This window comes from Struthio camelus, chromosome 2, assembly GCF_040807025.1.
Source record: "Struthio camelus isolate bStrCam1 chromosome 2, bStrCam1.hap1, whole genome shotgun sequence".
NCBI classification, from domain to species: domain Eukaryota; kingdom Metazoa; phylum Chordata; class Aves; order Struthioniformes; family Struthionidae; genus Struthio; species Struthio camelus.
In genome coordinates, this window is record NC_090943.1 from 141,879,881 (window position 1) to 141,901,600 (window position 21,720).

General features: G+C 39.9%; 1 protein-coding gene across 5 annotated transcripts in view; it reads left to right on the forward strand.

Annotated features, from left to right (window-relative positions):
• NOL4 (nucleolar protein 4) overlaps positions 1–21,720 on the forward strand; it is a 197,229-nt gene that overhangs the window by 35,080 nt on the left and 140,429 nt on the right. For all 5 annotated transcript variants that reach the window (XM_009683064.2, XM_009683062.2, XM_009683063.2 and 2 more), the window contains exons 2-5: positions 428–577; positions 12,817–12,928; positions 13,436–13,548; positions 17,606–17,738. In XM_009683064.2, the coding sequence (XP_009681359.2) occupies positions 428–577; positions 12,817–12,928; positions 13,436–13,548; positions 17,606–17,738 (508 nt within the window). The remainder of the gene's footprint in view (positions 1–427; positions 578–12,816; positions 12,929–13,435; positions 13,549–17,605; positions 17,739–21,720) is intronic.

The window sequence follows — 21,720 nt, forward strand, 5'->3', positions numbered from 1 at the left end:
AAAGGATAAAAGAGCTACTGCATCCTTATTAACAGCTGCATAATACATTTCTTTGCCACGTGACTGGGGGCTGCTTCTGCCTCTGAGTGTTTTTGCCTTTGGAGAAACAAGCACAGATACTTTTTGTTTCATTTTTTAAATACTGGAGTGAAAGATTACTTTCCATGAAGAAACCAAATGCTCTGGTTTGACCAAATGATCTGTTTGCAAATATAGCATCTTATGATCCTTCTGATCATACAGCTTTTCTGCAATACTATTTCTGTCATTCATGGCAGGGGTGACCTTCAGATCTCAGTGGAAGGGTCTTTAACTAATCAGATCTTGCCGAAAATGGAGAATGTGTTTCATGATTGTCATCATTTATCTATTCATCCTGTCCTCCTTACTCTTTCTTTTCTTTTCTTTCTTTTTTTTTTTTTTTCAGGATGGAGTAGGTGTAGATGAGAAGCTGTCTTTACGGCGGGTAGCCGTGGTAGAAGATTTCTTTGACATTATCTATTCCATGCATGTTGAAACTGGGCCTAACGGAGAACAAATCAGAAAACATGCTGGACAAAAGAGAACGTATAAAGCAGTAAGTAAAAAACCCAACGAACTAGCTAAAAGTGAACATCAGTCTATAAAAGTGTGAGTTATTTGGGCCTAGTTACGCATGAGATCTGTAGATTTGTGTTTTTTCCAACTGGGTTAGTATTGCAGCCCTCACTCTCAGATTCCTTTCAGGTCTTTCAATCATGCATGAAAACACACAGTTTACAAATCAGGAGAGCCACATTTTTTGTGTAATAAGGGCCACATCTATTGACTTCAATAAAGATTTTCTAATTGATTCAAACAGAGAATTTTTTCTTTCTATAATGACTTGACAATTTTTGTAATAACTATATTAATGGTACCTCTTAATTGCTATTAAATGGATGAAGTCTAAAGGAAGGCTTAGAAGGCATTGCCACATAAGTTTACTAAATGAGATGCTGTACTTCAGCAAATGAATGAAGTTTCATTATACTTCATTGCTACAGACTAAGTATATTTTAAGGTTTAATGGTGTGAAGACTTGTAACTTTCCTAAATTTAAAAACTGCTGGGTACAATGAAAGAACTGTTGAGAAGGCAACTATCAAACCCACGTAAACTGACTGAATAGAGAGAAATGATTATTTCTAATTTTTTTTAATTGCGCTGTTACTTGACCTGAATAGTGCAGTTGCTGCCTTTAATAACGGTAAATAGCTTTTGTATTTAGTAGCACAAATAAAACACTTAATTTTCTTAAAGAGAACTAATAAAACATTTATTACAGTTTCCCCTGGTGACTAAAATGTATGCTCTTGCCTGTTCTCTTGTGGCCCAACTCCCTGGCACAGGATACTACCTTCAACAGAGCCAGACAGCTGGGAAAGGCAGACGTGCCTTGGGCAGGCAGGCAGCTGTGCACGTGTACGTGTGTGCGTGCGGGCGTGCGTGTGCGTGCACTGTTACATCAGAATGCAGTGTTGTCCTGAAAGGTTTATCTTCAGTTATCTTCACCAGACCCCGCAGCACAGCCTCAGCCAAAGCGGCTTCCTCTAGGGCAGGGGTTGGCCCTGACCACGGCCTCCCTGCAGCCATCTGGGCCATGCGCTCCAGCCCTGACATGTGGGCAACTGAGCCTCTCACCCTCGCTGCAGCTTTCTTAAGCTAAAAAACAGCCTGCAAATCATGTCAGTTGTTTCTGATGAAATGTCACCAAAAACTGTGGTAAGTCCAAGTTTCTGAAACCTGCATTTTAAATTTTATCCTCTGACCATATGAAATTTTTCCGTTACTATTTTTTCAGATATTTCACTTTGCAAGTATATAAGGGTCTTTACTACATATCTATGAATCCCTTTACAAATATTTTATTTATAGGCTATTTCAAACAGTTTGTTAGGGGACAAGCTCTTGGAAAGATTCCTTATAATTTGTTCCCAGCAGTACTGACCTGAACATAGATATATGAAGGAAAGTACTAGTCATCAAGGTGTGCCTTGTAAGGCTTCGAGTGATGTTGCAGAGTGAACAAACACAAACTATCTAAATTAATTTTCATCAGTCACATTAGCCATTTTGAAACTTGATCTTCTCTTCTAGAAGGCATTAGAAAAGTAGTAATTGATCATTATCTTTTTATTTTGTTTTATTTTAGAAAACTGTTCTAAGGGACAGGTCAGACTTCAGAGAATAATATACAAGTTTATGGAATATTATCAACTGTAAATAGAGTAATTCAAGTCATAGTGCTACAAATATGTGCCAAGTATAATATTTACTACCCTAAGGATCCTGTGGTTCCAAGCCAGATAAGACATTTGTTTATTATGAACTCTATGAAGGAGAACTAGTGTCTGTTCTCTGAGAACAGTTTATGTAAATTCAGTAGGTTGCACAGTAGTTTCATTTGATGTTAACTTTTGTTGTAATTGAGACATGAGTTTATTACATAATTATGAGCAGACTATAAAGGAAGCCCTGTGTCATTATCAATGTTTGAAATACTTGTACATTTATTTCAATGCATATTAGTTTATTATGAGCATTGAGTCATATGTCCCAAGGACAGGATGTCCATACATAATTTTAAAATATTTCTGTAGATGAAAAAAAGGGAAAAAACACTCCAGATTAAGCTAGTATCAATTCTTGCTCTCTATCCCAGGATGAGAATTAGGTTAAATAAACAGGCCTCAGATTCTACTGGACTAACTGGGGAAATACATTCCAGCTTACCGAACTCGTCAATGAAAATGCCTTTATGGTAAATGACGAGCGGTAGTGTCAGCCTGTTCCAGAAGGCCACGCAGTATCTCCTTCTGTAATGCTACAGAAGGCAAGAAGTAGTATCTCAGATAATCACCTTACAAAAATTGTACCCTAAGAAAGAGCTTTATAAATCAAACTGAAGTACTTCGGTGGGGTTTAATTTTATTAGCTGACTTCAGAACAAGATTAATTTAGTCTTGTTTCTTTATTCATAAGTCAAAAGTGAATCATCCCTGAGATCTGTGAATGTATTTGTCATATATAAGTATTTACCAAATAGTCTGAGTTGGAAATTTTTGCAGAAAGGATGGTTCACAAACTGTATGCTACAATTGTTTTGCTATTTGTTATTCATATTTCCTAGCGTGTGATGATCACATTGCTACTGCTTCCTAACTGGGCAACCAAAACATTTTAACAGAAAAATGACGGAGAGAAAACACTATATTTTTGTTACAAAATTGCTAAACTTTTGAAATTCATAAATGTTGTCATGAATTTTCAGTATCTGAATACTTGTAAAAAATGGATGGCACAGCCCAAAGAATTGGATCATATTAAATTCAAGTAATTTATTTGCTTATATATTTATGAGTCTTTATTTTCAGTAGTGAAACTGCTCCACTCAAAATTTTGAGTAGTACTCAAGCATGATTAGAAAGGTAATGAAATTGTCAAAGGTAACTTAATTAACTACTGTTTGTATTTATATGGAGAAACAAATTCAGAATATGTAGAGGTGGCACTGAATATTCATCTTCCTCCGACCTGAAAAGAAGTCAGGTCTTTTTCATTTTTGATAAAGAGTCCCCCGGATGCTGGAGTGCTAGGATACTTCAGTATCTCTCTTCGAAAACATGCTTAGCAGAGTTTACAGCCTCAATTAGTGAATCTGTAGTCTGCCGTCTGACGTATTTATGTTAACTCTGTAAAAATGAATGGCATTTTACAATTAATTTCTGTGGGACTTCCTACAGTAGTACTGCACAGGAAGATAAATAGGATGTGGTGTTTGGTAGCTCTAAAAGAGCAGCATTTTAGAAAGAGCATTAATATTTTCATTGGTGCAATAATGTGCCAAACTTGAACTTCAGGATTTCTTGGCACAAACTTTATAGATGAATTAGGAAAGCATCTGTGCTTCAATATTTAAGTTTAGAATGAGGTCCTCATTTTCTTCTTCTGCTTTTCCACACACTAGCAAATGAGTAGGGAATTGTATAAATTCTGTGTAGAAGACATGGCAGAATGATCTTGAAAGCACACAAAAGAGTGAATTTCCCATTTAACTAGCAAGAGCATGTATGCTGAAGTATTAGGGTTTCAAGCGCATTTCAAGTGCCCAGTTTTTATGCAATGTAAGGTTTATGGACTATATTCCCTGCCAACATATCTGTACTTGTGGTAGGTAGATTTATGCCAGCAAAAAAAAGGAGCTGGCTTATATATATATATGTATATCTAAAATGAAACCAAGAGTTTTCATGCCTTTAGAACTTTAAATTATATCCAGAGCATTGTGGTCCTGACACTGAAATATGTCAGACTAAAGGAATACTTTCTACAGTGTTTATACTTTTAGTTAGTTCCATGGTTCCCATGGAAGTTTACAAACAGGAAAAATAAGAAGGCCTTGATCCGAGTAGATTATTCTCTCATAAAGGCAGGTTATGTGACACAAGGCCAGGTTATATTGGTTACTCAGCAGGAGCACAGATGACTGGGAAGGCGAAGAAGGTGAAAACAGCATGTTCCTTGCTTCCAGGGAAAGCAGCAGTGCTGAAATATGACCCATACTCTTCCTGCATTCCACCTGAATCCTTTGGGATATCAGACTCCATAGAGGCTGGAGTGAAACACACTGGCTAAATCAATTTGTTAAGCAGTCAGGAAAAAGTACAGCGGATGTTCTGGAAGGGTGAGTCTGTAGCACACCCTTTCAGTTCAGTGTCCTAGAGGAGCTGCTTTGCTTTGGGATGGTGCTTTTTCACTCTGTGTCCTAAAGGACTATTATAATGTGTACAGCTATCAGTCCCTGAAGGGAAAACTTGCAGTGTCAAAGTGGAGGGACACACATGGGAGAAACGTTGAGGAGAATTCTTCTGACATAGTGGGAAAGACACACCATAAATGCCTATCTGCCTTCTCCGTGCCCTTACAGAGCTGTGTACCTTGATTTAAACTATTCGGCTGCATCCAAAATTTAAATTCAAGTGCTGAGGGGTATATCAGAGGTGAGAATAAAAGGAAAAAGTTGCGGCTACAGGAGCAGCATAATGCGACAGCCTCAAGATGTTAAGACAGCTCTTTGTGGTTCAATGCAAAGCAGCAGAAAATTAGCCTAACTAAATTTTTCAGGAAACTCAAATGGCCACTCCTGAGTTTGAAGATGGGAAATATCTCTTTCTCCTCTCAGGTCCTGGTCTGAATACAGGTAGGCTAAATCAAGCCTTAAATTTCTGTGTAGATTTTATTTTCCTTTAGTATTCTTAAAGAAAAGGTTAGGTTTTCATGTTATTCAAACAATAAACTACGAAGAGCAGGTGCTTCACCTTTGTACGTTCCACCTGGACCAAGTTTCCTGTAACTAAGTGAATCATCTACACTAGAACTGTTTGGGTAAATCTTGTAGGCACCTTAAACACTTTAATCTCTGTGTACTTGACTATTTTTACCTGAGACTGATGATTTAATATCTACCTGTTGAGCCTGTGTAGCCAAAGTGCAAAGCCTTGAAATGTTACAGCAGTGAACTTGAATGGTGAGGGGGGTTGTTACGTCTGAGCGTGAGAAATGATCGGTTAATTAAATTCCCAACCCGTGAATGAAAAAGAGCTCTAAGGTGATGAGCTGGAAGAGAAACAAGCTTATAAAATGTGGAAGATATTGATATGTCAAGGGGAGATAGCTTGGGGAAAGCATCTGATCAGATAGGTGGTGCATAAATACGTAGCATCTGCAAAGTAACATGAATCTAATAGGTGTGGGGTCCTGTACTTCATCCAGCTGCTGAAGTAAAAAGTGTTTCTTGGTCTGAGATCATGCTGTCAAGTAGCTTCCCTCTTTCTTGTCACCCTAACGAAACTTCTTCAAGTTGTGAAGCACGATATGACTTTTTTTCCCTTCCCCAAACAAGAACATGCTTGTAAGTCCCCTCTAAGCATCACAATGAAAGTGCTTTCCTTGGGGAAGAAGTTTTTGACAGGCTGTGTTATGAAATAACATCTCCTTTCAGGGCAACCTCACTAATCAAACAGAGTTAAAGCAGATTTGTGGCCTAGCTGTTTTCCATCTAGGGCAGAACTGAAGAAATTATCCTCTAGGAAGCAAAAGGATAGGAGATTTGTGCAGGGTCTTGACACACTTAAATCCCTGTCTCCATGCTATTCCTTTGTGCAAGACCAAATAATTGGGCCCTGTGCACTTGTATTCTACTGACTTGTTCTTGCTTTTTTTGCAAAGGGCAAGCCTTTGAGTCTCCTGCTGCTGAACCAGCTAACAGGTGTTCCCCATCACTTTCCTTTCAGAAAGCTATTTTTTTTATGCAGGGAGGGAAAAAAGCCGTGAAGCTGAAGTTTATTATGGGAGGAAACAACATTTTCACCAATATACCAGGGCAGTGAGCTCTTGATAAAACTCTCAGCAACAGTATATCTGCTTTCCTATGCTAGCGGCCCATTCTGACCTGTAACAGTGGAAAGGAGAGGACTTTCCTCGGCTAGTTTGCCCTTCTGTCATCAAGAAATCAGTTTCTACCACCTGGTTTTATGGCTGTGGGTCCAGGACAGATTACCGTTTTCATTCTCTTCCCGTCCCTTTTTGAATTTTTCTTTGGATCATCTGCCCCTCCGCACCCTAAATAATTAAAAAACTATACACACACAACAAAAAATCCCTCTATTCTGACACATCATGTCTTCCAGACTACACACATATTCTTTATGTTAATGCTTTAGGGGTTAATAGGTTTACTTGCAAAATTTCACTCCCTTTCCTCACACTTGTCTTTCCCGCTCTGCCATATGTGTCCTAAAATCTGCCTTTCAGTTTAGTGCTTGTTAATTTTCAGACTAGAAATGTAGCTCTGAAAGCTACATCATCGTAACATCCTGCATTACAATAATCTGAATATTAGGGAGCATAAACGATTTTTTTTCTCTGTCTGCACAAGTGATGCAATAGGAATGCAATATAGTTCTTATAGGTAATTAGGATATACTTCACTCAGCCCCAGTGTAAATCAGATTGCATGCTCAGGTACTGGATTACTTGCCTTGTAGGAGTTACGCTCTTTATGGGAGCCATTAAATAGCATATAGGTCAATTACAGATTTTGAGGGCCTTAATTGTTAGGTGTTGTTTTGGATAGGCTGATATATCTCAAAATCTATTATAATGTAGACTTCCCACGAACATGGAAATGAGATCATAAAAGTTTTGCCACTGATGTCAACTCTGATTTTATTTGCCTTTCAGTTTAGAGTTAAAACAAAATATATGTAGGTGTGTGGGGCCTGTTAGGAAACGTTCAGCTTCTTATCCTGTAACTTCTGGGAATACGACAAACAGTGTAGTGTTTTGGCACTCTTTGCTTGATGTTCCAGATGTCTAGTTTCTTCTTCAGGTAATTTTTTTCCCTTTACAATATAAAAAGCATTCAGCTCTAGGAGCTATACCCAGTACACAATACCTAAACACCAACCTGCTAGACAATGCTTATTTTCTATTTTATCTGCGATATAGAACACATTTAGTATAAGGTATGGGGTTTTTAAAAGCAACAGAAGGTATACGAATGTGCAGTAGAACCACCAATAAGAATAAGGAATCACATAAGGATGCCTCTAAAGCATCACATTTGAAGGAAGCACACCTATGATTTGTTTTTAAAGCAGTCCACATTGTATTTCCCTCTTTGGTGGCACTCTAGGATACTTTATCAATATTGTAAATTGCCAATGGCTGCTTTCTGATTGGTATAGACACGTGCATGACCAGTTTTCTGCACATCATGCCAAAAAAAATGCTTATCTGCATTGTCAGTGCATAGATGTAAATAATGCAATATCCTCCACTTCAGTTCATATCTCTGGCTTTTTTCTTTCTTAACACATAGAAGCATGTGGGATTTGTTTGTTTTGTAGAAAAGCAGTAGCACTGTTTTTTTATTGCAGGACATTACTGGATGAGATAATCTGATTTTATTTTTGTTAGCTAATGGCCTTGAGAAGAGAGCTCGGAGTAGGCCACTGAAGTCAGTGAGAATATACCGTATCAGTGAGGGTCGAGTCGTTATTCCTTTCTTTCAGATAGAATGGAGGACAGAAGCAATTTTTCCCTATGAAGTCAGACCACTGGCTAGGGTATTTCTGTGTAATTACTTGTAGGGTCATAGGCCTCCTGGTGCTCTGAAATATAGGCCTGCTTGTGCTCTGAAATACTCACATGCAAACCAGCTCCATGAACTACATCAGCCCAACCTTTAGCACAAGCTACTAAGAGCTATAAGTATCCTAAGAGTAATAGGATTTTGTGTTCCACTTTGTGCTAATTTGGTTAGACAGCTGCTGGGTCCCAGCTGGTTCTAAGCCAGTTAGTGGAAAGCATGGCTAGAGCTAGCATGCAGCTATCTGCATATAATGAAGTAGATATGCCCTTCTTTAATGAGAAAGGCAAACAAGAGTCTGCACTGTTGGAGGAGTGAGTTTGCTGGGTTTTTTTTTTTAAGCTTTCTGGCACTGAAAATTGAAAAGAGCTTTTTTGGAGTATAGTCAAACAGCAAGAATAAGGAAAGCTGTGGGTCATCTCTTCCACATAGCTCTTTTAACTTGATGCCTATTGTGTTGTCCCAATTGGTACAGGCTGAAGTCTTGGGCTGTAAGTGTGATTGATTCAAATTACAAACTAAAAAACAGAGGATGCTGGTGAAAGCTGGTGTTATTTAGGGAAGGGCATCCTTAAAACTGTGTTGCAGTGGGAGGTTGGAGACACAAGCATCTGCCATATGGACAAATTTAGTTATAAAATCTGATTTCCTTATAGTCAGTGGAGCATACCTATCAAATCTGGAGCTTAGATCACTTGCTTTCCGTGGAGGATTTTCATCCTGTTTGAGCAGAACTAGAATTTGACAGAGATGCTTGATTAGAATAAATGGAGCATTCCTATCAAATGCAGAAAACTAATGAATCCATAGGTAAGCTCCATTAATTTTAATACAGTGCTAAATGTGTTAAATGTTATGTGAGAGTGGTTGCTGCTTATATGCACTTACGAATTTTCTTAATGGTAAGTTCTAGTTGATTTTAAGTTCTTTTTTAGATTCCATAAAGCCTCAGTACAAGCAATGTTTTCATGCTTAGAGAAGTAAATAAGCATCTATTTTGGCATGAAAACAGGGAAAATAATCTGAAGTAATTTTCTTCTGCAGGGTCTCCCATTCAAAAGTGGCTTCATTTCGTGTTGTCTTATTGATTTTCAGATAAATTGTTTCAGGCCCAGGTAACATTTATGCCAAGTGGCATTTGAGACAAAATTTTGCTTTTATGTTAATATCCTTCTCTCTCCCAACATAAGATTTCTGTTTTATAAAAAACGACAACAAAACACAGCCCAAATAACAATACCATAAGCAGGACGGTATAATTCATATTCTTTTGCAATGCATTGTTTTCCATTTATTTCCACACTAAACTCATGTCACATCAAAGTATGCTAATTTAAACTGCTGCTTTCCAAAGTACTCTGCCACTGCTGTATTTGGTCCATGGAGTTTTAGGAAGTGTAACTTTCAGCACAGGGTAAGCAGGTGACAAACAAGCCAAGGAGAAGAGTGTAACAGAGTTAGAACAGGCTATTCCTCCTCCTCTTAGCACCCTTGTGATCAGCATGACTGATTTGCACAGTATTGGATGTAATTCCATTTACATCCAATTAAGGAAGGGTATCTTGTCCTTTCTGTAAGCACACTTTCATACACCCCACCTCCATCTTTCTGCACTTATCTTCCTACATAGACTTACATCAACATTGACACTTGATAGGAAACTGAATTCTGCTGCAAGTTTTACAGTAGTGAAATACAAGCAGATATCAGTTGACTCTTCTTTTAATCTCTGTTGATGGGATTTGCCTTTCTTTGGGAAATATCTCCTTTGCCAAACAATCGCTTTGTTTGGGAAAACAAGGGCTAGAGATTATTTACAATACTTGTAGTGTTGTTCTGTGTATGTGTATATATACAATATATATATGTATAAATATATGACTGAATCACAGAAATGCTGCTTGAAAGGGACCCCTGGAGGTCTCTAGTCCAGGACTCATGGAGATCTCTAGTCCAGACTCCCACTCCAATCAGGACTATTTCCAGCATGAGGTCAATTCAGCCATGGCTTTGTCCACTAATTGTCTTGAAAACCTGTAAATTTGGAGATTCTTCCACCCCTCTGGTAATCCTGCTGAGTGCACTAGCCTCCTACTGAAGAAGGAGTGATCAGGAGTAGTGAGCATGGATTCACCAAGGGGAAATCATGATTGACCCATCTGATAGCCTTCTGTGCTGGAATGACTGGCTGGGCAGAGGAGGGGAGAGCAGTGGATGTTGTCCCCCTGGACTTCAGCCAGGCTTTTGACACTGTTTCCCATCACATCCTCATAGGGAAGCTCAGGAAGTGTGGGTTAGATGAGTGGACAGTGAGGTGGGTTGAGAACTGGCTGGATGGCAGGGCACAGAGGGTTGTGGTGAATGGCGGCGCAGAATCCAGATGGAGGCCTGTAGCTAGTGGTGTCCCCCAGGGGTCAGTCCTGGGTCCAGTCTTGTTCAATGAATGACCTGGAGGAAGGGACAGAGTGCACCCTCAGCAAGTTGCTGATGATACTAAACTGGGGGGAGTGACTGACACACCAGGAGGCTGTGCTGCCATTCAGAGGGACCTGGGCAGGCTGGAGAGGTGGGCGGAGAGGAACCTCCTGAAGTTCAACAAAGGCAAGTGCAAGGTCCTGCACCTAGGCAGGAATAGCCCCATGCACCAGGACAGGCTGGAGGCTGACCTGCTGGGAAGCAGCTCTGCCGAGAAGGACCTGGCATTCCTGGTGGACAACAAGTTAACCATCGGCCAGCAATGTGCCCTTGTGGCCAAGAAAGCCAAGGGTCTCCTGGGGTGCCTTAGGCAGAGTGTTGCCAGCAGGTGGAGGGAGGTGATCCTGCCCCTCTACTCAGCCCTGGGGAGGCCTCCCCTGGAGTACTGTGTCCAGTTCTGGGCTCCCCAGTACAAGAGAGACATGGCACTGCTGGAGAGAGTCCAGCGGAGGGCTACAAAGAGGATGAGGGGACTGGAGTATCTCTCCTATGAAGAAAGGCTGTGAGAGCTGGGCCTGTTCAGCCTGGAGAAAAGACGACTGAGAGGGGATCTCATCAATGTCCACAAGTATCTGAAGGGAGGGTGTCAAGAGGATGGGGCCAGCCTCTTCTCCGTGGTGCCCAGTGACAAGACAAGAGGCAACAGGCACAAACTGGACCACAGGAAGTTCCGTCTGAACACGAGGAAAAACTTCTTTCCTGTGAGGGTGACAGAGCACTGGAGCAGGTTGCCCAGAGAGGTAGTGGAGTCTCCTTCCCTGGAGATATTCAAAACGCACCTTGACGCGATCCTGGGCAATATGCTCTAGAGGACCCTGCTTGAGCAGGGAGGTTGGACTAGATGATCTCCAGAGGTCCCTTCCAATCTCAACCATTCTGTGATTCGGGGATTCTGTGAAGTTTTTCCTAATGTCCAGTCTGAACATCCTAAGCCAGAGTTGATGCCAGTTGTCCCTGGTTTTACCCTCTGAAGAGTTTATCTGCACTGTGTTTGTAATCCCCCTTCAGGGAGTTGTATTTCGATTTCTCCCTGTCTTGTAATCTCTTTGTCACATGAAACATGAAACACCTGCAGCTCTCTCAGCTTCCACATGGGTCACCTGCTTTAGGCGCTTGCCCCTGTGGTGGCCTGCCACAGAGTTCCCTCCTGCTTCTGAACAGCCTTCTTGCGTTGGGGGGGAGGAGGGCGCAGACTGGACACTATTGCCTAATTAGTGCTAAGTAGAAAGGAATAATAACTTTTCTTGATCTGCTGGCCATATGCTTAACGTAACCAGGATGAGGTTTGCTTTATTTGTGAGCAGACTATGCTGTTGGCTCATTTTCAGCTTGGCACCAACCCCACCTCCAGGTCCTTTTCAGCAAGACAAAAAGGTCTATAAGGGTATATGCATCATTGGGGAAAAGAAATACAGTCTTGAAAAGACAGCAGTAAGTCCTTCCTCCTCTCCTCCTCCAAATAAGAAAAAAAGCCCTGAGACTCTTGTGAGTATGTCGTTGGAAAAACCAATTATTTTGAAATGAGGAAATAACCAAAATCTGTTGTTTCAGGGTATTTCCAGGTGAAACAGTCTCTATAATTGAGTTACTGATAAATTCTGCAGCTGGTATTAAAAATAACTTATTTAGCCTGCATTATTAATCACAGGCTTTCTGAGAATATTTTCACAAAATATTCAAATACAAAATTAGAATAGCGAGGAGACTGTCATCACTACTAATGCACTAAGTCCTGTATCTGTCTACATACTGTTGCAATAAAAATAAAGAGCATATAAGCTAAGCATTTTCTTCTTTTGGTACTGCCTATAAGAAAGAGATCGCCTTTCAGGTTTTTTTTTTAAACAGCTCTCACTGGGTTGTCTGTTATGTATGAATCTTGTTGCTGAAACTGAAAAGAAACTGAAAAAATTGTAAACAGAAAATGAAACCCCTTTTGATAGGAGAGATTTTTTTTTCATTATCAACTGTTATTAGCCATTAGATCGTAAGTAGGGAGATTGGATGGATGTTTCTTGAAATGCTACATAGTATGCAGAACATGCTTTCATTGTGCTTCCTGGCATTATAGGATAACATGCCTTATTTGGAAATATAATGATCAGTTCTATTAAATCATGTTCATTCAGCTTATATGGTAACACCTATATTTTGTTACTTCATTTCAGATTTCAGAGACCTATGCCTTCCTACCGAGAGAAGCGGTGACACGATTTCTAATGAGCTGCTCAGAGTGCCAGAAAAGAATGCATTTAAACCCAGATGGAGCAGATCATAAAGGTAGTTTCAGTGTCAAACAGTGGAATGTAAAGTAATTTTATTTCTAATACCCATTTATATTTTCCTAGTTTAAGTGAGGATTCATAAAAATTTGGTAGACTGGAACAGTTCAACAAGTCATATCATCTAATTTACTTAAGATGGAAGGTAGTGAATCTTCTGCTTTCACTTAAGGATGGAGCGTAATGCCATTTGCACCCTCAATAGAAAGATGATTTTATCTGGAAGAAATCATTTATTTTACTATGAAAATGTTTGTATGGGGACTTAAGCAAAAGGAATAGATAGAGTGTGTGTGCTGTAGTCATTTAGGATAGAAGAGCTCATCATTTTTCAGGATTTGAATTGTATTCTCATTTTTCTTTAGGAGACTTGAATCTGTACAGCTTATAAGCTGTTGGAAATTCCAGAATTAGAACTAAATGAAATAACTATCTGACACTGCAAACTAGGCTGAAGTAGCCTCCACAATTAACATATAACGCATAATAAATATTTTTGTTACAGATAATGGAAAACCTCCAACGTTGGTGACCAGCATGATTGATTACAATATGCCAATTACTATGGCTTATATGAAACACATGAAGCTGCAGCTGCTAAATTCACAGCAAGACGAGGTAAAAATGGAATCTTTGAAGTTTGGTATTAAATTCTCCTGTGTTCTTTGGTGCTCTGTCTTTGCGGTAGGCGGAAAACTGAACTGAAGATTAATCTTGATCTTATGTTTATAATTTCATAGCTAAAATAGTGAATATGAAACCAAGCCAAGGCTGTGCACAAGTAATCAGTTTGAGAGAAAATTTCATGTCTTTCCACCCTCCTGCAGTTTTGGGGCAATATGCTGTCCTGGTTCAAATGACATGAAGGTACCCTGTAGCTGCCTGGAGCAGTGGGAAGGATAAGGGGGGTAGCATGCTCACCAGTGACTTAGTGCTCTGCTCAGTAGTCACTTTCATTGTCTGCTTCTAGAAAGCAATACTATCAACCACTGAAATGAATGCCATGCTGTTCTTAAGGTTAGCAGCCAGGATACAACACCTTGCAGTGAGACAGATGAAAGTGCTAACAGCATCAGTTGAAATCTTTAAGTAAAAGAGCATGATAAATAAGAGTTGGGGTTTGTTCTGAGACGTAAAATTAAAAAGATGGGAAAAAAAAGAAGGAAGCTCAGAATCAAGCTTCTTCAGAAAGAATGGAGATGAATTGCATTTTTATCTCTTAAAATTATTTTATTTCTGTGATTTATGCAGAGCTTTTTCAGATTTTGAAAAGTGCTTCATGATTTGGATGGGAAGGAGCAATATTATTTGTAATAAACTCATTTTATTAGAAATGTGTTCATTTACTAATAGAGTTGCCAAACGGTTAAAAGCACAGCTATGTGCGAGCCAAAAAGCAGTCCTGCGTGCTGTGTCCTTCTGCCTGACTACAAGTTTTCTTTTTTAATAAAGAAGACCTTTAAGAAGAACCTTAACAGCTGGATTATGGCAAAGACCCTGACTGGCTCTTGATTTCTGTGAAGTCAGCCAGATTTGGATTCATAATAAGTAGATGTGGGATACTGGTGAAGATTTATAATTATTCAATACCCCACAGAATGGGGATTTCATCACTTTTCTAAAAATATTAGTATACTTTCTTCACTTTCACCTCTCTCTCTCTCTCTCTTTTTTTTTTCTTTTAAATTGGGGAGGGTATGAGGAAAGATCCCTGATTCTGAGTTCTTCATGCACAATTGCAACCTAGTCTTCTTTCCCTCATATTGAGTCTCCCCTCCATTGGCTGCCCCTTGTAAGGAATCTGACTGCAGGATTTCAAGCAGCAGGAGGTAAGAGGTTTTATCCTTGCAGGAGCCTAAAGAACTAAATGGCTCTTTGGTTTCCCTGCTTCCTCCTTCTGAGAGTTACTTCTACCACAATAGGGTCCCGCATTCATGCTGGATCAGGGCTATCTGCCACAGTGTCCCTGTAGCCTCAGTGTTTTGGTATAGTCATTTCTGGTCTGATGACTGGAATTTTCTTTAAAACAGTTTTTCATCTAGATGAACCAGTGGCAACAATACAGTGGCAGGAGGAGGCGCCGTTGCATGCTGTATCTCTGCCCAGATCAAATCTTGCATCTCTTATGTTACTATATATGAAATGTCTGCAAGCACTATAGTAATGAAGAGAAAAGTAATTTGGTATTAGTAACAATGTGTCTGCCTGGGCAGAGTGGGCGCAAGGAAAGTTTTCATAATAGTCTTTACATCTTTCCGCAAAGAAGAGCTTTGCTAAGAATTTCTTTTTTTCTCCAGGGTGTACATTTATTGCACTAAGAATAAAATGGCAGTGAAGGTATTACAGTATAAAGTAGGAAGATTTCTGCTGCATGCATTCAAACTATTTCATGCACTTAAAAAACGTGCTTGGGTTTGTAGGAAGACTGTTTCCAAGGTTTCATCAATCGTATCTGTATTCTTGTGGAGGGGGCGAAGTAAAACAGGAGTGAACTTGAATGCCACAACGACCTAGCGCAGTGATTGAATGCATTCTAATTCTTTCACCCTTGATTCATCATTTTGAAACTGAGGCCATTGATGAAAGGAAAACAGACTTGATCTTGTAGGAGAACTCATCAAAGTGTTGGAATTTATATCTCTGTGCTGCAACTGGTACAAAGAAGCCATTGGCCACTAGCCTCTCTCCCCATGCATGTATGTATATGCAGATTCAGATAAATGCTTTATACAGTTTGTGAAGTGCAGTGGAGATATTCTGCAGAGTGCTATAGGCAAATGCAAGCTGCCTGTGTGTGTTGTTGTTTTTATAGATCTATGTGAGCGTTGGGTAGTCAAAGCTGCCTTACTGGGAGCCCAGGCAGATTGCCTAACCTCAAAATTGGAGCATGTAAGCTGCTACTTGCTGGCTCCTGCAGGGTTCAATGAGAAATACTACTGTGCCTTACCAGAAGCACAGTCTTCCAGAAGGTCTAGGAGAGTTTGTGTTCTGATCTTGCTCTTTGAGAAAGCAGTGTGTGTTTTCCCTAAACTTCAGGCTGGGGCATGAGGTTAGCGAACATCCACTTCCTGCAGTTCCTATGCGATGACATTATTCTGGTATCTGCTGTTGCTTTAATTGTGGCGCTTCCCACCTTATCTGGGCAAGGTAGACAGGTGTCCCTGGAGAAGCCCTCAGTATTCCATTTCAGTTTGTATAAAACAAGATATGTTTATTTCATTATTTAAAAACGTCCTAGTGTGAAGCGTGGAACAGCATTGTCTGGCATATTCTTCCCAATCCATTCCTGAATGGCATTTAGCAGTATTTCATCCTAGCTGGCAGAGAGCTCTCCAGCAATTTAAGAGGATGCATAAGATGGAAAGAGAGAGGGCGAGCTGGAGAACTTTCCTTCCCCTAAACTAGAGAAACACCCATGCAAGCTGGAAAAATCACTGAGACCCAAGAGAGGAACTGATTTAAGGGACAACTGCTTAGAGAGAGGAAAGCAACTACTGTAGTGTCTGCAGAAACCCGTTCACAGTAAATACAGAATAAATCAAATTCAAAACATTGCTGTTTTCTAGGTAATTTCTGGTGAGCAATCCGCAAAAAATTGTCAAAATCTTGTCAATTTAAGTTCTGTTTTAATAAAAAAGACAATCAAATGTTAATTATATTCATTGGAAAAGTATTTTAAACTATTCTTCAGGGGATACAAAATCAACTGCCTTGTTTCTTTCTATGCTCTTTAAATGAGTTTTATTCATAACAGGAGTAATTATCTCAGAAAAGTTACTACTGAAATATATCACTGTAGGTTTATGTGTTATCTCAGCAACTTACAGAGAAAGACTTGTGAATGCTTAATTTTAAATCCATGAGTGGACACATCAACTTTCTGTGGAACTGAAGCAAGTAAAGTATGTGAACATTTGCTGGACTAGGACTCAATTTGTTTTGCTTATGAAGATCATCAGCTGGGGACAAGCTTTTTGACTGGCACTTTCTGCCCTCTATTATCACTCCTAGTAGAGACTCTCTAATTAGATTTGATGGATAAATCATATTGAAGATGTCTGAGGTAGAATAAATTCCAGGTGATTCTCATGTGATTATATTACTTTGGTTTACCATTGACTGTCATTTGAATATGCTCAGAACATTATAAGCTATATCGTCTTCTTAGACACTTCTCTAAACATGATAGCTGTGGAAGATTGACATGTCACTAAGGGAATTTGGCCATGGATTCTTGTTAGGTCAAGCTGTCATTCTGAAATATTACTGTGGATGGTACTCATAGGGTACCTACCTTACCTGGGTAAGGTAGGGAATTCAGGCACAGAATGTGGAGAGATCTCCTCAGTCAAATTGGAATAACAAGGAGTTTCTATGGGGTTTCCTAGCCCATTTTACAAAACATTATGGAAAACAGTTACCGGTATGTCAATGGAGTGTTGTCAGAGTTGAAAAAAAGGCATTTGTCAGATTATCGTATCACATAAATACTACATTTTCCTTACTCTTCTTTATGTATTGTGCTTGTTTGTTGATACACAAACGGTATTAACTTGAATAAATTCCATTCCAAGTATGAGTGAAATAATTGGGAATGAGTGAAAACTGTGTATAGTGTGAACAGCATATGTTATCTAGATGTTTTCTAATATGATTCTGAAACTTTCAATCGCAGGATGAAAGCTCAATAGAGAGTGATGAGTTTGATATGAGTGACTCTACTAGGATGTCAGCTGTGAACTCTGACCTCAGCTCAAATCTTGAAGAGAGAATGCAAAGTCCTCAGAACCTCCAGGGCCAGCAGGATGGTAAGGCTCTCGTTTCATACAGAAAATATGGTATTTCCCTGTCTCTTTCCCACTCTATGCCTACAGTTAGTACCTGCTGTGTCCTTTTCTTCGTAGTGTTTTTTCATAAGGCAACTTGAAATATATGTTCCCTTTGTCTCAGCATGAGGAAGATGAAGCTGGGTTTATGCAGGTTAATTTAATTGTTGCTTAGGCAACAGGTGAGTGCTTAGATCACTGTATATTAAGTATTATAATTTTACTATTGTGATATATGTATTATGGGACCATACATAGGCATAAAAGGAAATGAAACTCAAACCTATCTGAGGCAACCCAGAGGGCAGAGGAGGTTGTTTTTAGTGGCCAAAAGGAGAGAGAAGGATGTGACAGAAGCATGGTGGCTTCAGAGGTGAAAATTGGGATATGGTATTCAGAAGAAAGGATCAAAAAGACTGACTCCGATAGCAAAAGAGAGTTTAAAGAAGAGAAGATAGAACCAGTGGCATTGTAAATCTTAGTCATTTGAATTTACTTACAACATAAAGCTATTGTGTTGGTGAAATAGATGGAAGCTTTGCTTTGCGTAGAGGATGCATGCTCTTCGACTTCAGTCCTTGTTATAGAATGAGTTAGAAGTACCTGATTTGGAGTCAACTTTCTCCTTGAGAATGGTGCTCACACAGAACCTATCTACAGGCTGCTACAGTGGATCGTAGATGGCACAGTAGCCTGCACCCAAAAGTGCAGGGCTGTTCTGTAGCTACTAAAGCTAACATATTACCATGTTACTCTACGTTACTCTGTAATTTCCTGATCATGTTTGTTAATTCGGAAGTGCTGTTTTTTTTTTTCTCCTGAACATTTAATATATGGAATTTGACAGTTAAGGTGGATTCTTTCCATCTTATGCATCCTCTTAAATTGTTCATTTCTAAGCTATTTAGGTAAGCATGTGTGGCATGTGCGATAGCATCTGGTTGTGGGTAGGAGCTTGTGCTCTGTTGCTCTCTAGACAAATAAAGGAGGAGGAAGTTGATAATTTCATAGGACAGATTCTAACCACAGCTGCCTTTTATCTTGGTGCCCTCAAACTAATACATTACAATAATACTGCTAAATTAAGATTTTGCAGGGATAATTTGGGAGGTGCCATTTTTATGTATCTAGTTTTTGGTACAAAACTGTGCTTTAGAGCATGTATATATTCATGCGTTTCACTTATAAAGTATTTCTTAATAGTAAATGTGTGCATACGTGTGCCTGAAGTAAAAACTATAGCTCAGTGCAATAACCTATGAAGAAATGGCTGTCATTCAGGTCTTCGTATCTGCTGTAACCAGATTCATCTGCCACATCTAAACATATTAGAACACATGTAAGAGAAGTAAAACACTGTGAATCTGTCACTTGATATTTAAAATCTATAGCAAATAAATGTGCTGTGGCCTTTAACTCCAGGTAGTGTGATCTTACAGGATTGCTTTAAATCTCTCTGCTTTCCTTCCTTCTCTCCTGTATGGTACTTGCTCACCTTCCCAAGGCAAACCTATTTCTGCTGCTTCTTCTGGCTAAAACATCTGCTGATAGAGAGGTTTAAAATAGCAGCTCTTTGTGTTTCACAGTTTTCCAGTGCTACCAGTTATCAGGCAGAAAACTTGAGTGTGGCTAGTTACAGCATTATTGTTTTTTAAGATAGAAAAGAAGGGGCTGAAAGAGGAGCTGAAAGATATGAGAAGGGGTAGGAAAAGGATTATAGGAAAGTACAGGAAAAAAAATCAGAAGAAATTAATGAACAAGGAGGAGAAGGAAGGAAGTGAAAATAGGAAAGAGGGAGGACAAAAGGGAACTTAAGTGAATTTAGCAGTTGAATCACTTCTGTATCCAGCCTTCACCATAAAATTTTGCAGTTTTAATAATAGATGTAGTGCATGTACGCCCAAATGGTCACCTAACCATGCATGTATCTAAAGTGATTCCTTCCCCCTTCCCTCAAACTATTTTATAGGTCTGCGAGCATTTGTCAGCCACCGTGTTCAGTCTGCAGACAAAAGTGCCTAGCGTTTTACTTATTTGAAATGTATCTGCAGCACTCTGGCAAGGGAAAACCTACTGCTGTGTATGATTGTCCATGCACACATAGTTGTGAATGGTGTCTGTGGCGCAATGGGGCAGCACGCATCTGCTGCCAGAAACATGCCCTCACTGGGAGGCTGATATGCTAATAGGAATCACTGGAAAAATTGCTGCCTGGGATGGATGAGTGACAGACCCAGAGTACCTAAAAGTGATCTGTTCTATCACTATGTGTATATGGCCTTTCATATAAGGTTGTATGAGAATATTTTGAGACATCTATCAGTGTTAGTCTGTGAATTTCAGGCTGATTTATTACTAGCATATAACTAGAGTCAGCATACCCTGAGGACTGCCATTGTGACCCAAGTCATCCCACTGAGGGGGAGGTGGAAAGCCTCCTCTTCCAATTCAGTTTATCGGAGTATAGTGGAATGCTTAGATAATCTACGTAAAAAGAAAAAGATGATTTCATACCCTCTTATTTTTTACTATACTTGCACTGTATTCAGTCAGATATTTAGCTTTGGGACTCTGTTGCAGAGCTCACACTAGAAAATTTGACCTGAGGTTTCTCAAAGTCTTCCAGTCTAGTACTCAGTGTTCTCTATTTTGTTATGGTTAGGTAGTTTGAACCTAAGCAAAATAAAGGCAAGTATGAGAGCAACCCACAATATCAGCTGGAAGTAGTACACTTCATCCAGAAGTGTCATGGTAGGTGGGTAATGCTGAGGAGGTGGGCGTAGAGAGGAAAGGGGTGTGTGTGTACTCATAATAGATGGGTGCTGGTTGTAAAAATGGTGACCAGCTGGAATGTCATATGGAAAGGGATGGAATAGTTACAGGGGAACTGCGCAGAAGTCCTGAGACTTGCCTGTGTGCTGAGGCTTATTTGGTTGAAAGGGAAAGGAGAACTGAATAAAAAAAGAAAAGTGAGGAGAGTTGGTGAATGATATCCATAGCACTCAAGCTGCAACAGTACTGTGAAGGACAGCTCCCACTTTAAATTAGCCTTTGTGTGCTTTTAAATAACAGGGCCTTGAGTCACACCTGCTGGTGAATGGCTGAAAATAGCATCCCGAGCACCTGCAGGGCTGCTGCAACTGTGGGGGAGGAGGTGGAAAAGAGCTGCTGCTCTTCCCTGGGGAGTTAGAGAAGGAAAGCAGCTCTAATTTGCAATCGGTTCATTCCCCAGTTGGGAACAAGGTAGGGCTATCCGGTTAGCAGTCCCTCAGACTTGCTTTCCCTAGCAGCCAGCTGGAGAATAAGGCTGCAAATTGTTGAAGTGTTCCTTTCTCCCTTGCATCCTCTCCCCTTGCTTGCCTGTATTTTCTCGTACAGATATTCTGCCAGTCTTGTCCGTGCTCTATCTGCTTCCTTGCATGTGCTGCAGCTTCCTTGCCCTCAGCTGGTTCTTTGGAGAGAAGCCTGCGTATCGCTCACCTGCAGGCAAAACTCATGCTCGCTGGCTGCCTGCTTCTCCTTTCTCCTGATGATGCTCTAGGGACTCTGATGTTACCAGATCAAAACCTTCTGCCCTTGCCTCAGACCACAGGCAGCAGGCAAGGTTTGTGAACTGGGTTTGAAATAAAGGAGCCTGTGCATTTTTTTTATTAGAGATTCAGTACTTCAGCCTATACAAAGTGTTTTTTGTAGTGAAAACTGACATTTAAATTGGCCAGTCAGAGGGCCAATGAGGTCTGCCATGCTGAGGGTCAATGGGACTTTCTTGTTGCCCGTTCTGGTAGCTGGTACCCTGTGAAAAGCTCCTGAGCATGTTTTGCTGGCTTACTATTGTGGTTCATTAGTTATCAAGACATGAGACGTGCATTTGAGGAGGTGGCTCTGATTAAAGGAAATCAGGAACACACACAGCTGTGTTCTTGCAAGTAACAAGGCTTGGGGATGAATTGTGTATTAAATGTAT